We start from the raw sequence: 15,400 nt of genomic DNA, 5'->3' as shown, positions 1-15,400 counted from the left end.
ATCCTGATATATAACTTCAATAAATACTTGAAGCAATAGGCAGTTTACAAATCAACAACAGAAGCACGAATGAGTCTGCTGCTGCCTGCCAAACATATCTATTTGATAACCAGTGTGAATAGTCTACAGGCTGGATCAACTTATCCTGTCCCAGGCAGGAACATTTCAAACACCATCTGTCATGTTCAACGTTCACTCGGTCAACATCATGTGACTCGCTTCATTGTACAAATGTAAACGTGATAAATATCGGTCTGTGGAAATCAAGCCGATAAGATGAACCAGACTTTCGGTTCATAAAAGCAATATTATGAGTTCTACGTTTGTCAGTCTTCTGCAAATTATTTCTGTGAGTGCGTGATTGTGTTTTCTTCTGTTCTGTGCTCGTTAATGGCATAACCGATCATTGAGTACTAATAACTTTTTACTTTACTACGGTAATTCCTTTCCTGCTGGGCTTCTCTCTACAAGTCTTTTTTGCGTTGACTCAATTGGTCAAGGAGCTTTTACTCACGACTGGCTGAGATTCAGTGGTGTTGCCTGTTGATCCGAGTGCAGCTTTTGAACCTGAGCTTCTTTAAAGACCTGAATAACGACAGACGTCTGTGGTTCACTGCTGTAAAACTGTATGTTATGAAAGTGATGTCCTCTCTCTTAATACAACAAACCCACACATGTTCCCACACTAATGGTATTCAATTATTTCTACTCTTCAACACCAATTTGATCAAACAGTGGATGTCCCGAAACCCTTTTAGATTGTAATTATTCAAAATAATTGGTCCAGATATGACAGTTTACGAAAACATAAATCAGGGTCTACAGTGCAAAACATTAGAAAAGGAGTGCACGCTGTAAACCCTGAACACACACATTCATGAACACGTAGAAAGCAGTGAGCGGAGGGGTGAGGTGAGGGAAAGGCGTCGGAGTGAAGGGATGCTGTCTCGGAGAGGATCAATGTTCGCTCTTTTACCGCCCGGCAACCTGTTGGTTTAAGTGTGTCATTCCGGCTGCTTGCCCATCCACCCCCAATCCCCCTCTCTTTCTATGCCCCTATATTCTCCCTTCTTGATCTTATCTATTTGCACAAATGAGACTAAATCCTGCATTTTGTGTTGCCGCTCAGGATGCGCTATTGGAACGGTTTCTCATTCAAACACACATTCATTCCCTAAATCCTACATCATCCCAGTGTAACACTTCAAGTAAACCACCCGTCTCTGAATAAGCTGGTGATATCAAATGTGAAGCTGCTACAACTGCTTTGAATAATGATAGCATCTTTGTGCCAAAGGATGTTCTGATGCAATTCTGTTGAAAGACATTTTCTCAGTCATGAGAAGCAAGTGATTACTTGATGTGAGACATTTACACCCGTGTGTATATTTCCTCTTAGATTGAAGATGTGTTTTTTGTTTCTACAGAACTGTAAAGAATAAGCTCTTTGTGTTGTCTAAGCTGTTTATCAGGAAAAGATGCTTACTCCAATACACCTATAGATACAAATACATGCCAGTCATATACAAAAGCAGAAAACTTACACACCATATTTGCTGTTCGACTCTTTCTGAGGTCATCATCATGACATTTCATGACCACAGTATTTCTTGGCTGCTTGACTGATGGTTCAGTTCCCACTCCATTTCTGCAGTAAAGATATCTAGATATGCTTTTGACAGGTTTGCACCCGGCAACATATTTTCTCCGTGACTGCAAAATATGTTGTGGTCACACTTTTTGGGCCAAAAAACACACACAGAAACATAATTGATCATAAAATAAAATGAATAAAATAAAATCCACCCTTTTCTAACTGCAAATTCATACGCAGGTCTGACCTGATCTGTAAGGCAAAGTAAGGCAAAATGTAAAAACTATAATTGTCGGTGCTAGTTTACGACCCTTTGAGAGTTAGTGAGGTCGAAAGGTTGAATGCCTCCCAGTGACTCATTTCCTGTCCCTGAAGCTGAAGATGAAGGGGCCCAGCAGCTGTTCATCAGGGCTAAACAGGGAGGTACTGTGTGAGGCCATGTCCACGGTGGAGAAAACAGATTCCGCCTTTGAGAGATGTTTCCGTGGTGATACCATAGTGACAGAACGTGTGTGTGTGCGTGTGTGTCTGTGTGCACGCGTTGTACCAGCTGACAAAATTGCATTAAAGGACCAGAAAAGAATGTGAGGTCACAGATCTGAAATAGCTTGTGATAGAGTGGTGAGCATAGTGTGATACTGATGCTGCAGTTTGTCGTCTGGTAGTGTGATATTGTGCAAACTGGGTGATGGTACACTAAAAACAACTGCATCTTGTGTATGAAAATGGAGGAGTCATTATTCTATCTTGTTATCAGAGATCTCTGTGCACACGAAATGCCATAAAAAATGGCTACCTTCTTTCCTTCAGCATCTTCCTTTCTGTTGGTAAACAAACAATGTGCACCGCAAACCATTCTGCAAGGAGTGGGACAATGGGCTTTCTCTCAGTCTCAGATTGTTTTAAAGTAATATATACTATTTGTAATTTCATTGTGGCACCCCCGATATTTTGTTTTAATTTGCATGAATTTGTCTGCGCAAAAAGAAAAGGAAATGCACTGCTAACATCCGTTTGCTGGCTAATGACCTGCTCAGCTAAACGGGATGTAAACCTCATTAAATGATCACTTAAGGTCAATAATCTTCCATCCCACTGCTCCCAACATGTTGTGTTTCCTCTTGTTCCCTTTGCCAGTGTTCCGCACCACAGCTCATCAATCAAACACAGCCATGTCAACTGTTGCTTCCGTTGAAAAGGAACATGTTGGATACTTCCCCGAAGAGCTTTTATTCTTCCTTTCTAATGACACAAACTATTACCAATACCAATTGTCTTTTTTTACGGCGAAATTCAAAATGTCTATTAATAAAACACCTAGAAGCAACATTTGATCAAATCACCAAACGCCACCTTGTCCTTTCTCAAGCCCAAACACCCACACGCTGCCTCACCGCCTCATCCGTCCTGTTTCAAACGCCACACTGATGTATCTGCACTTCATCAACGCTTCAAATCTGCGCCCACATTAATCAATGTCTCACACACATGAAACTACCTCAAATCTATGTTGTCCTTGGCTGGCACTATCAGCTTTGTTGCAGAAAAGCAGTTCACTCACTTAGTTTGATGTGGCCACAGACACAAATTGCTATTGAGAAACGAGTCATTTCAAATATAATTTCATTCTGAAAAGTCTGGGTCATTTTCTTAGTCGGACAGGGCTTCCTCCCATCGCTAGCCAGCTTTACACATACGTATTATAAGTGCACCATACTATATTATGAATACCATCAACTATTTGTAGGCCCTGCTTTTCTTTATAGCTGTCTTCTTTCAGTCTTTTTTATGAATGTTCTACTCCAGACGTTACTGTATTAAAGGCTTACAGAGAGCAAGGCTCAGGATTACAGAGATAAATTATCCTTCACATCCAGATACTGCAGCACAGACTGGGAGTATGTCAAACCCCATAAAAACCCCAATTTAACGCCTCAATTATGTGTGTATTTGTGAGAAAAGTAAAAAGCAGAATATGTGTGCAGCATGTGTTAATGTCCTGCTCCAAGTTATTGTTTTAGTGTTAATATAAATAAAAGATTTGAGTATGTATGTGTGTAATGTACACAATTATGTATGATTGCATAATTATGTTAATGAGTTGCATGTTGTAGAAGAAGGTAAGAAGTAAAATATGGGATCAACTATCTCCACACAAATTTGCTAAATTGTTTTTTTGCAAGCTAGTTTGTAGAGTTGTGTCCTGAAGTATTATATATATATATATATATATATATATATATATATATATATATATATATATACTGTATATATGGTGGAGGATTTCTCTCCATATATTATTTCAAGTTCATTTCTTAAATCATTGGATGATAGTTGGTGTGTCACATGAATATAATCGTATATATCAAAGTATATATAATATAGTTTTGTGTATTATCCAAGAAGTGTTGCATCCAGCTCACAAATTTAACAACACAACATTTTCTTCATCTTAACGTTAACGTTTTTATATTTTTGAGAAATAAAACACAGAAAATTGTCTTCGTAAATCTCATTTGAGGATTGTGGTTCCATCCATCCATTTTCAATACCGCTTATCCTCATTAGGGTCGCGGGGGCGCTGGAGCCTATCCCAGCTGACATAGGGCGAAGGCAGGGGACACCCTGGACAGGCCGCCAGTCCATCGAGGGCATTGAGGATTGTGGTTTTGTTTTTAAATGCCACTTTACATTACCATTTAGTTCAATGTGATTAACAAACTGGACTCCAACTGGCAACCTTCCAGTCACAAGCGTCTCCAACCGTTGAGTTCCATTGCCCCAGAATACGGTGCGTACAGCTCAGGAGGGTTCGTTCTGCACAATAATGGAACAAAATCATGTTCAAGTGTTCTCTTGGAACCTAAATGTGAGTTAAAATGAATTGTTTTCCAACAGCAGTGTGTAGAATTGTATTAATGAATGAATTCAGTTTTATGGTGCATCTTGCTATGATTCAAGAATTCTGCTTATACTATTTTCCTAAACTATTTGTGTGCATGCTTGTAAACATAGTCAGTTAATAGCCGGACATTTTTATTTATTTATTCGATAAAATGTTTATCATCTCCACCATTTGACTCCTCACTCTTTACTCCTAACGGTCCCTGGCTGGTAAATATGAATTTTATTAATAAAGGGACATGGTAGAGAAAGTTCAAAATAGTATGTGCCTTTTTTAGTATTTCATTCAAACAGCACATTTACAAAAATAGGACTATTATATGGATTATGAAATGAATAACCAGAAAGCATACTCATCTTGTAATTGAAATAAGAAATAATCTATATCTGCTGTTAACGTCTCGTGCAGTTTGTTTACTTAAAAAAAAAAGATGTTTTCAACTTTTATGACAAGGGTCATGTACTTGTATTGGCTTAAAACCATATTGTAATCAAAGATATACGTTGTGGAGTTTTTGACCAGTTTTATGGATCTGTTTATTATGTTTCTGTGCATGCACATGAGGTTTCATGCAGACACGCGTTGATTACTCCATTCACATTCCTGACAATGGTTTCACAGTGTTCCACTTATCTACAGGTGCTGGTAAAGCACCAAGAAACACAGCAATGTGCTAACAAGGGCAGTGAAGAACTGAAGACTGCTATACACATGGATGTAAATAATACAGGTTTACACTTGAAAGATAAGTATGTTATTTAAAAGAAAATACATTCAGACCATTTCAAGACCACAGGGATACACACAATTAGTTTTGGAGAGAGACGTTGAATATAAATAGAAACTATGCTTGTTTAGAGGACGGTCAAACTCGACTGGGCATCTTTTGAAAAGTTTATAAAATGATGGTCCGTCTGGAGTGGCAAGGTTTTCTTAAGATTCCCTGATGTTTAAAGTGGCATCCAGGTCATTTGAGTTTGTGATATTGTATATTTCCTTGAAATTCAATGGACTGTGGAGGCTAATCCAGGAAAATAAATAGCTGAGATCAAAGTACTTTATCACATTAATTCGATAATCCCGTGAACCCAAAATCCAATCGGATCCCGAAGGACCTCGGGCCCTTCTCACAAGGGTCCTGCAAGCATTGGTACCAAATGGGAGCAAAAGCACACTTCCCAAGTAATTGCTGATTGCAAATTGTGAGTCTGACGGAGCTCTCCAATGCTCATACGTGGCCTCAAAAGTGTTGCATTTGGGAGAGAAAGTGATCTTGTGTTGCAAACTTGCTGATTTCCAACATTGCTAAAGCAGTTATCACAGAGGAGATGGCTTCTTCAATAGGAACAGTAGAACTCTCTGCCAGCTGACAGGTTTCTTTTGTTTTAATGGTATTCATCATCATATCAGCCAACCGAGGGACTCGAGGTGTGCGGAACATGGGGAAAGCAGGAGCACACATTGATCACCACATTTGATAGAAAGGATGCCATGAGACCGAGAGCTTAATCTGCCGGGTTTACATGCGGAGGAAAATTGACTGCTGTTGCAGTTGGCGGTACATCAACAGACGTGGTTGATTTAGGAGGCTGTCTAATTGTACCACAGTGAAGTGCATCAGTGCAGCCCCGTCCCCCACGAAGCATACAGCCAGTGATGAATGTCAGCTGATTGACAGTGATGAAAAGGGCTGCTGAGATTGATGAAATGCAGCACAGCTACCGGTATTCAAATGAAAAGAGGAAAGAAAACAACGGTATGTTGTTTTGTTGAGAAATGGCGGGACTCTGCAGCACTAATGGTATTTTTCTCAGACATATAGCTATGAAGGAGTTGATGAACGAATAATAGATGATGGGGCTATGTGGGAGACTATGGATTTGAAGTTTTTTTTTCTGTGGCATTAAATATGAATGACATCTGAACAAATATGTATTAGTTATTAACACTCAAAAAGACATCTGATGTCCTCATCAGATTGGATTGACAAGTGAAGTAACAAGCAGTGTGATATTTTTGAAGTAATCAAAATTGTTCATATAAATGGATGTTCATGTGGGACCCAGCTGCTGATAGTAAGAAGCTAATAACAAAATATATAATTTCAGGGACTTAACATGATACATTCGTGAATGTTCCCTGTTTTTGTTCTATATTTGCCAAGTTGCTGGAGGTAGCTTCATATTTACTGATATGTATATTCTCCTTTTTCTCTTTCACCATATCACCCAAAATGCCAAACTTCTTTTTTTAACCACCAAACTTTTGTCTTTGAGGTAGAGCAGGTGGCATTTTAATTTCACATGGCTACTTGGGTTTGTGGTTCAATGGTCATTTAATTTTACTTGCAAATGAGAGTTGCTTTCACATAACAAAAAGCATTAAAAAAAATGTATTTACATTATTGAGTAGATATATTTTAAACCCACCTTTAAACCTTTAACATGTGATATAACTCAGTAAAAAAGCAGCATTTGACTCCCTTTAAGCAGCCCTGCTTCATTATATATGGACATGTTTCCTTTGGTATTGCTTCACCAGACCAATGAAAGCTTTGTAGGTCATTTTATCACTAAGAAGGCTAAGTGGTAAGAACCCCCTGGGCCTGAGTTGGGACATGGGGTCAAGACCCCACGTCAGCAAGAATGTACCCTGCTGAAGACATTGAATACCAGCTTCTGGGTTGCTGGTCTGCAGCTGAGAAGGCTCTGGCTTCAACAGAGAAAGAAAACGGAGAGAGAGAAAAAAAAGAGACAATTTAGCTTGTTTATTGTCTTTCTTTTTTTCTATGGATTTAATGATAAGTTTCACAAATGATGGATGGTGATTTGATAATAAATTAACACTGTATCTGACCATTTGGTAAACGGAGAGAGGATGTAATGTTGGGTCTATGCGCTCATTAAACCCACACTTTATTGCAACATTCATTGATTTAGATTGCAATCCATCTCTTTTTAATTTAAATTGTTTGCAATTAATGCCTTTCTCTATTTATCGTTCTTTAGAGATGGATGCCAAATTACTTTTTAATGTTCAGCCATAGTGTTTTAATGTATTTAATTTCAGATCACTGCATTTGATCTCTTTGAATATGCACACATTCCAGCACTGAAGTCACCTCTCCTTCACTTGCAGAGCGAGGTCATAAGGCAGTTGTATTGTTGCTATTCATGTCATACGTTGCTCCATTATTGACACAATTAATTAGGCACAGAATTGAAGTTCATGATGAAAACGCGGTTCAACTTCTCTGCACTTTAATGAGTATTAATCTTCGTCAGCAATAAGGTTTCCTGTATCAACGGATTGGTTTAGAATTGTGTTGCTTTTCTCCAGAGCTCCTGAAACAACAACAACAACCAGCCGAGCAGCTTGATGTCATATGAGTGAGACTCAAGGAAAAGAAGACATCAAATTTAAAGAGAACGCTTTCTCTCCAGTTCTTTTCTTTGAATGACCTTAAAGTCTCAATCACTTTTTGACAGGAGACTTTTTTTTGTCTCCTCTATCTTTATTTCACATACTCTCCGCTTCCTGTATATATTAGCATAAAGAGAGAAACACGTACTTTTCTCTATGTTGCTTGAAGCAGTAGTTGAACTTTACACTGCCATTAAAACTGATTTTTTTTTTTTTTTCTGCTTTACAACTCTGGCACAAGAAAGTACGAGTCCACACTCTTATTTTATGCAAAACACAACACAGCAATCAAAACATTGCTGCAATGTTGGAGTCAAACAAGTGACCACTGCAGCATCAAAGGCTTGAAAAGAATGCTTCTCATTTGGGATGCAGTACAGTGATACACATCCGTTTTTTGCGCATTCAGAGTGTGTATGTATTATATGTGTATGTGTTTGTACTTAGTGTATCTTAATGAGCGATAAAAGAAATGGCAGCCATCCGAGCTGTTATTGTTAATCAGAGACTTGCAGAGAATTAATTTGTTGTACAGACCAGATTCTGTGTTTTTCTCCCAACTACATCATCCTTTCCGAGGCTGAAGACCCGAGGAAAGAAGAAACATTATTTTTCGGGATTGTATCTTTGAGCTTACAAAATTATTGCTATTTTACTATAAGTGTGCTTAAGTTTGTTCTCCTTATCCAGGAATCTTTCTTTCTCCGTTAGATGACTTGTGTGCAGACCTTTTGAAGGTACACACAGTCTCACCTAAACACGGTGACAGATATCATTTCGAAGTGTTCAGCATGTTACTGAACTCGTTGGCAGGTTTTACTGCTCCCTCTCGATGAGCTACGATGTCGGGCTCTAAATTACTTGCTGGCTCCACAAAAAAGTTTGATGTGGTAAGTTTATGAGTGTGAAAACGGGGCATTGCGGTTGTGTAGACAGGGCAGATGTAATCCATCACCAGCACACCTTGCTTACAGAGAAGAGGAACATAAACCTCTTGTCTGTAAGGACGTATGCACATTCACACAATGCACACAGGCATATGCTTTGTTAAATGTGCTTTGATTTAAAGGAAATGTCTGGTTTATTATCATAAATACAATGTGGGTCTCATTTTCAAAGTTCTTGCCATATTTTTTGATCTGTCACGACGACGTCTCAATCCTTGTCCTCTCAGACATATATGTACATCATTTGATATAATGGACTATATCAAAATCAAATGTCTTCAGACGTCGGTTGGTCTTTCAGACTGTGTGTTAAACATTTTCAAAAAAAATCAATACAGGGAGAACGTTTTACATTAAAGTTAAAGTGCAACAATTTATAAATCAAAAATATGCTGGAAACCCGATTCATGCCTTTACTTCAAGCCTCCTCGATTATTGTAATGCACTTTTTACTGGCACCCCCAAAAGAAAACTGAGAGACTTCAGTGCATTCAAAACTCTGCCGCTTGCCGATTAGCCAGAACCAAGAGGAGAGAGCATATCAAACCAGCCAAGGATAAAGAGGCAAATATCAGCCAACAGAGAGCTATGCCGGAGCTAAATCATTCAGTTAATGGGATTTCACCGGGGCTGTCGATACGGAAAGGATGCCTCGCCATTGCTCTGTGTCACCTCCTTAATGGCTGCCAGATCATGAGATGGCAGGAGGGGGCTTTGGCTGGGTGGAGACAGATGAAGGGAAGAGAGAAACAAGACAAAGTAAGGTCTTAGCGGAGAAAAGGCAAGACAGGGGGAAGAGCAACGTTCAAGTTGCAGCAACTTCATTGGTCTCCAATGGATATGGGGTTGCAGTATTGGGACACGTTCACACATGTGCTCAATTTGCAACTTCTCATCGTACTGAGTTCAACTTTAGTGAACTCTGACTGGCGAAGTCGCATTGTCCCTATTTGACCCCACTTTGCACCGCCAACATACAGCACAAGTATTGCCTTATTCGCCTGCATTTGTACATACATGGATTCTATTTTTGCTGGAGAGCAAGCACACAGGGTGTCTAAAGAAACAAATAGCAATGTGGGCTTCCTCTTGACCTTGTGGTCTAAAATGTAATTGTAACATATTGCATGGCATCACTCTTGCTCTGTTGCCTGTATTTACTGTCAACCGACTGTGAAATAACACTTTGGGTACTGTAATTTACCTTGGGAGATGCAAAATGATTTCTTGTGCCAATAATAATCATTTTCAAAATGCCAACTCACAATTGCTTCTTTCCAAAAGCCCAAAATACAAGCACACATGTATGTGCTTGGAGACACACGGTATTCAAAGACAGTAAACATGAACAGGTGTCGGACCCCTCTCAGCGGCGTTGGGATACCTGGAGTCCTTGAAATGCTCGTGATGACCCTTGAACTCTGTGTCTACTGTTTCCCCTCCAGGACTGGCTGAGTAAGTTTGGCTACCTCCCGCCCCCTGACCCAGTGACTGGTCAGCTTCAGACCAAGGAGGCCCTGACCAAGGCCATCAAAGCCATGCAGAAGTACGGAGGGCTGAAGGAGACCGGAGTCTGGGGTATGTGGCCGTTTGTAAGAGGAATAAATGATATACTTCAATCCAATTAAGAACACTACCAACTCTCGCCTCCTCTCCTCTTAGACCAAGCCACATTGGGCCTAATGACAACACCCAGATGTTCTTTACCAGATGTCTCTGAGGCCGAGGTGACAGTCGGCCGCAGGAAACGAAGCCTGACTCCTCAGAACAAATGGAACAAGAGACACCTGTCCTGGAGGTAGGAACAATTACATACATGTATAAAGTTTAATAGACACCATGTTGATACCGCTACAATACTGTAAGCAACAGATGGGAAAGTGAGCTGTCTTCTCAGTAAAGAAATATGATACTATTAACCTTATAAGATATAATATCGTTTTAAGTGATTGAAGATGTCTACTTGCCAACAGAAGTAAAGAAAATTCATGAATAATTTGTATATCCCTTAATTGGATCCATCCTAAATGTGTGCCGTTCTACTGCAATTATATTCCTCTGAAAATATAACTATCTCTCAAGTCTATCTTAATTACAATGAATTCCTACGGTCACCTCCAAAAACGTATTAAAACATTACAAATAGAAACTTCCCAAAGCACTCCTGCAACATAATCCAACTCTCTGGTGTTCAGCACCTGCAGAACTGGACCTCTGCTCACTCCAGCTAAATGCATTACTACTTTCTCACGTCATTGCCTGCATATATCATCAAAGCTCTCCAGAAGTAATCTATTGGAAAAAAAGAGGCTTGTTTGAAATGCACTAAACATGACGATCAACAGAAGGAAAGTAGGTAATGCTGCAGAAGAGGCTCCTGTGGATTGGAACCTGTGACTCTGTTTCATTGTTGGAATATATTTCAACTGCTGTGACTCCAAGCTGCGAACAGCTCCCATCTTCCACAAAAAAAACATCATACAAACTTTTGAGAGCTATCTTTCGAGCCCACAGGTGGTGAAAGAAGAAAGTCAAGTGTATCATTCCCAAAAAGGGAATCATACATTGGTGGGTCTCCCACGATAGAATATTATGGATTCATGACCACCTGAGAAACCATAGCCTATAGTGTTAGACAGCAGAAACATGGTCGGTCTGTGGGGATTCACACAAGCTATCAGCGCTGATTTAACAATAAGCTGCTATAAGCTGATTTGTGGTGCAGAATATGGATATGCACATAATTTCAGACGTCAGGAGAGCCTACACACATTTCTAGAATGTACATGCACAAGCACACACGTGTGTATGCATTTGCCTCCATCCTGCTGGGGTTTAACTTTCTTTCTCCTCTTTGTGCCGCTGCCAATCATAAACCGTGAACCCGTCTGCTAACTCCACCTTGAAATATGACCGATTTTTTCATCAGTCCATGGGTCCAGTGAAGCACCTTTTGTATTCACAGCACTCAGCTTTGTAGAACACTTTACTGGACTATATGCTGCAGCTTCAGATGCAGAGAGATTTCCATATGATACAGATTTTTAGTAAAGCTCAACAACAAAAGATTACTAGTCTGTATAGATTGGCTGCCACCGTAATTCTCTGGTCGTGCTTTCAGCTTCTGTCTTTTTCAGCTGACATTGGAGCACTGGCATAGTGATTTTCTCACTGCTCAGTTTGGAAAATTATTTTTATCATCCAATATTTCACACTATCTTTGCTTTATTAGATTATATGGCTGAACAGGACTGACAGAATTGAGATAATGCTCCAAACATCTAATGAGTCAGATGCAATCTGACAGCGATATTAAATATTAGTATTTTCATCCACTACATTAAAGAAAAGTACAACATCATTTTTGCATCAATATATTATTTTCTATTATTTCATTGTTCAGCTATGAAGGCAAGGTATATGCATACATTTGGAGGGTAACATGATGTTCAGATAAAGTTAAAAACACAGTTGACTCTTTCCGAGTCATAACAGCGGCCAGCTCTGACAAATGGCTGGTTTTGTGGATTTTGAGAAAGTCATAGTTAAATGTTGTGCCTGGGCCACGAGTAATAGTGACACCCGTTACCCCGAGAGGTTGGGAGGAAATATACGTTTTTTAAAAAGTTACATTTCTACGTACAAAAAAATTGTACGTATCATGAACTACATTTGCACTTCTAAACAACGCAAGATACTACGGGTTATTTTGCTTATTTAACAGTAAATAAATCGGAATAGGAACATTGTTGTTCCTTAATTTCATTGTCTCCTGTCTCGATTGGTCGGTGATGTGCTGCTTCACTTTTACACTGTGATCTGTAGGATTCAATGATATTCATTCAGGGAGGGCAGTTAGTGACAGTGTGGGCTCCATGGAAGCACTGGCAGCTTGACAGATTAGCAGCAGGGGGATGAGGCATAACGACGGATCAACTGCTGTGGTGCCCAAAGTCTGAGAAGCTGACACAAAATGCAATAGTTTGTTCATTTTCTGCTATTGGTTTTGACAGATCCCACATTAGTCTATTAGGATTTAATTTATTGTAGTTTTATAACAGTGTAATAATAAGTGGGAGTCTGGTCACTGAATGAAAGTCAACATTAAGTCATCATATGGTAACTGTCATGTTAACAGCAACATCAGTTAGTTATGTTATTCACATTAAGATGGCCATCATTGCAAGAGTTACTTAGTTAAGTTACTCATCAGTCCTCCTCATTCAGCACTGCATGGTTCTTTTGAGCTTGTGCTCATACCACAATGATATGGATGAAATGTGGTAGTAGTTGCTACCAGTGTGCAACAGCAAAGTTATTATGCCTGCGTCCCCATGCTCTGATTAAAAAATAAATATAAAGCTCTACAAGAAAGAGCAATGCAAAGTATTGTACTCCTGCATAGTTATATTCATTTATTGAAATACTTTGAATTGAACTATGGCTTTTATTTGGGTATTCACAGTAATCAAGGCTTTCAATTCCTTAAGCATTTAAAATGTGACACGTTATCTAGTCCTGTATCTCGCAAAGGTTTCTGCACCGTTATGTATTGTTTAATTAGATTATTATATTAATTTACAGTTAGAAACAAAGACTTGCCCGATACTTGATTTAGCTCACCTCGGCACAGTTGACAGTGTCTGTCTGGCTGACACTTCACACTCTCCTCTGCTTGTTCACACACATCAATCACATCATTGTGTTCTGAAAATGTGCAGAGTAGGAGGTGGTGAGTGTTATTTCATAGGGGGAGAAAAAGAAAAGATAAGGGGTTAGGCTAAGTATGCATTGATTTTAAGGACTGGGATTCAAGAAATGTGTTTTTCTGCAATAGAAATATAAGTAAATTATTTTTGTGATGATGTCTGCAAGTCTTTGTGCCAGGCCTGAGCCCTTAATCCCCAATTTAACCGCTTAACTCTTTTTCTCTTCCTCTTACACACACGCCCATACTGCACACTGCACTCAGCCAAGTATGTTACAGCCCAGTTGTGTAGGAGTCCACTGTTGGCTCATTATCTCTTATGTTTGGCCCATTATCACAGCAGACAGCCTGGCAGTCATTAGCAGCCCAACTGATAACTCAAGCGGATAGGTGGGTAGCAAGCTCAGAGAAGAGATTGGGACGAGGATAACGAAGAGGAAAGAATATAAAACAAGCAGCAAACATGGAGAGGAAGATTGCAACTTTTCACTCTGCATCTATTTAGTCCGATACAGTGGGTGGGATTTACTGACTAAATGCTGGGTTGAAAAATCCCCAACTCTCATCAGTCTCTTCAGACTTGTCATCTTTCTAATGAAGCCAATGAAGTCAATGAAGTGAGCACGATAATGAGCGATGTAGGAACATGAACAGACACTTAATTACAATGAAAATCCATCATAGATGTAAATTCACAGGGGGATCATGCTTTTAACATTTTGTGGCATTTATATTATTATTGTTTTAGCATGCCCTAAAGCTCAAAGCCATTGTTTTGTGAAGCCTGCATGGTGGTGCCTCGTGCTCTGAAGCCAGTGAGAATTATTTAAAAACAGTAAAGACATATCAAAGTCCAAGGCAGTCGCTAATGAGAATATTTAGTATACCTATGGTCATAACTCAGCAGCAGGGGTCCATCAATGTACTAATTATAGCCATAGCTCACAGTTGTTAGTGAGTGTTTAGAAATGCCACAGCTGTATCCAATAGCACCGGTATGGTATAGTCGTAAAAGTAGCTCTGGGACTATAATAATTTAAAGATGCTAGCAGTAATGGCCATGCATACCACATACCTTGTTCCTTCGGCAGCTATGAAATACTTGTAATATGTCTTATTAATTATTCAACCATGTAATTTGAATGAGTTGAATGAGTTAGAATAATGTTGCATTCTGGCCTGCATTGGGAGATGTTCTACAATAGTGTACCCTAAGGGCTAATCTATGACATCTATCATATCCCCACAGGGGCTATGTGGCTAATATGGAGTAAGATAATAATCTATGCCTGAGTTACTGGTCTGATTGCAACACTCCAAAGCCATGCTAGCAGCTGCGTGAGGCTGTACTGTGCTAAATGCTAACATCAACGTGCTAACACGCTAATAATGACAAAATGCTAACTTTTAGTATATTTAGCATCTTAGTACAGTTTAGGCTAATGGTAAAGGAATTTGGTCATAAAATAAAGAATTGAACAAACTAAAATGTTTACTGAACAGAAATCTGGGAACCATGACTACCTGTGCAAAGACATTTGAGATATTTCATTGTGGTCCAGAGTTGTGGTATAAAAAAAAATACTTCCATAAACTCGTACTAACTAAAAATAATAATGGGATTAACCATACAGAGCTAATCTATATATCATCATTGTTGTATTTTACTGAATGAAACAATGAAGCACATTTTAACTGTTCAGTGGATTTTATATCCACCGCCAAATTAATTTATTCTGGAAAATATGTTAACTCGACTTCATCATGGCATAATATTCTTCTCACACAGATGGACTCTTAAGATGTTCAACATCAATATGTTG

General features: G+C 39.2%; 1 protein-coding gene across 1 annotated transcript in view; it reads left to right on the top strand.

The window, feature by feature from the left end:
- Positions 1-15,400, top strand: part of LOC117740566 (matrix metalloproteinase-17-like) — a 51,603-nt gene that overhangs the window by 9,908 nt on the left and 26,295 nt on the right. The window contains exons 2-3 of the mRNA XM_034547041.1: positions 10,315-10,447; positions 10,532-10,667. Coding sequence (XP_034402932.1) covers positions 10,315-10,447; positions 10,532-10,667 — 269 coding nt within the window. The remainder of the gene's footprint in view (positions 1-10,314; positions 10,448-10,531; positions 10,668-15,400) is intronic.

This window comes from Cyclopterus lumpus, chromosome 12 (assembly GCF_009769545.1).
Source record: "Cyclopterus lumpus isolate fCycLum1 chromosome 12, fCycLum1.pri, whole genome shotgun sequence".
Classification (NCBI taxonomy): Eukaryota; Metazoa; Chordata; class Actinopteri; order Perciformes; family Cyclopteridae; genus Cyclopterus; species Cyclopterus lumpus.
Note: the sequence above shows the minus strand (reverse complement) of the source record. Positions and strands in the feature narration are given on the sequence as shown.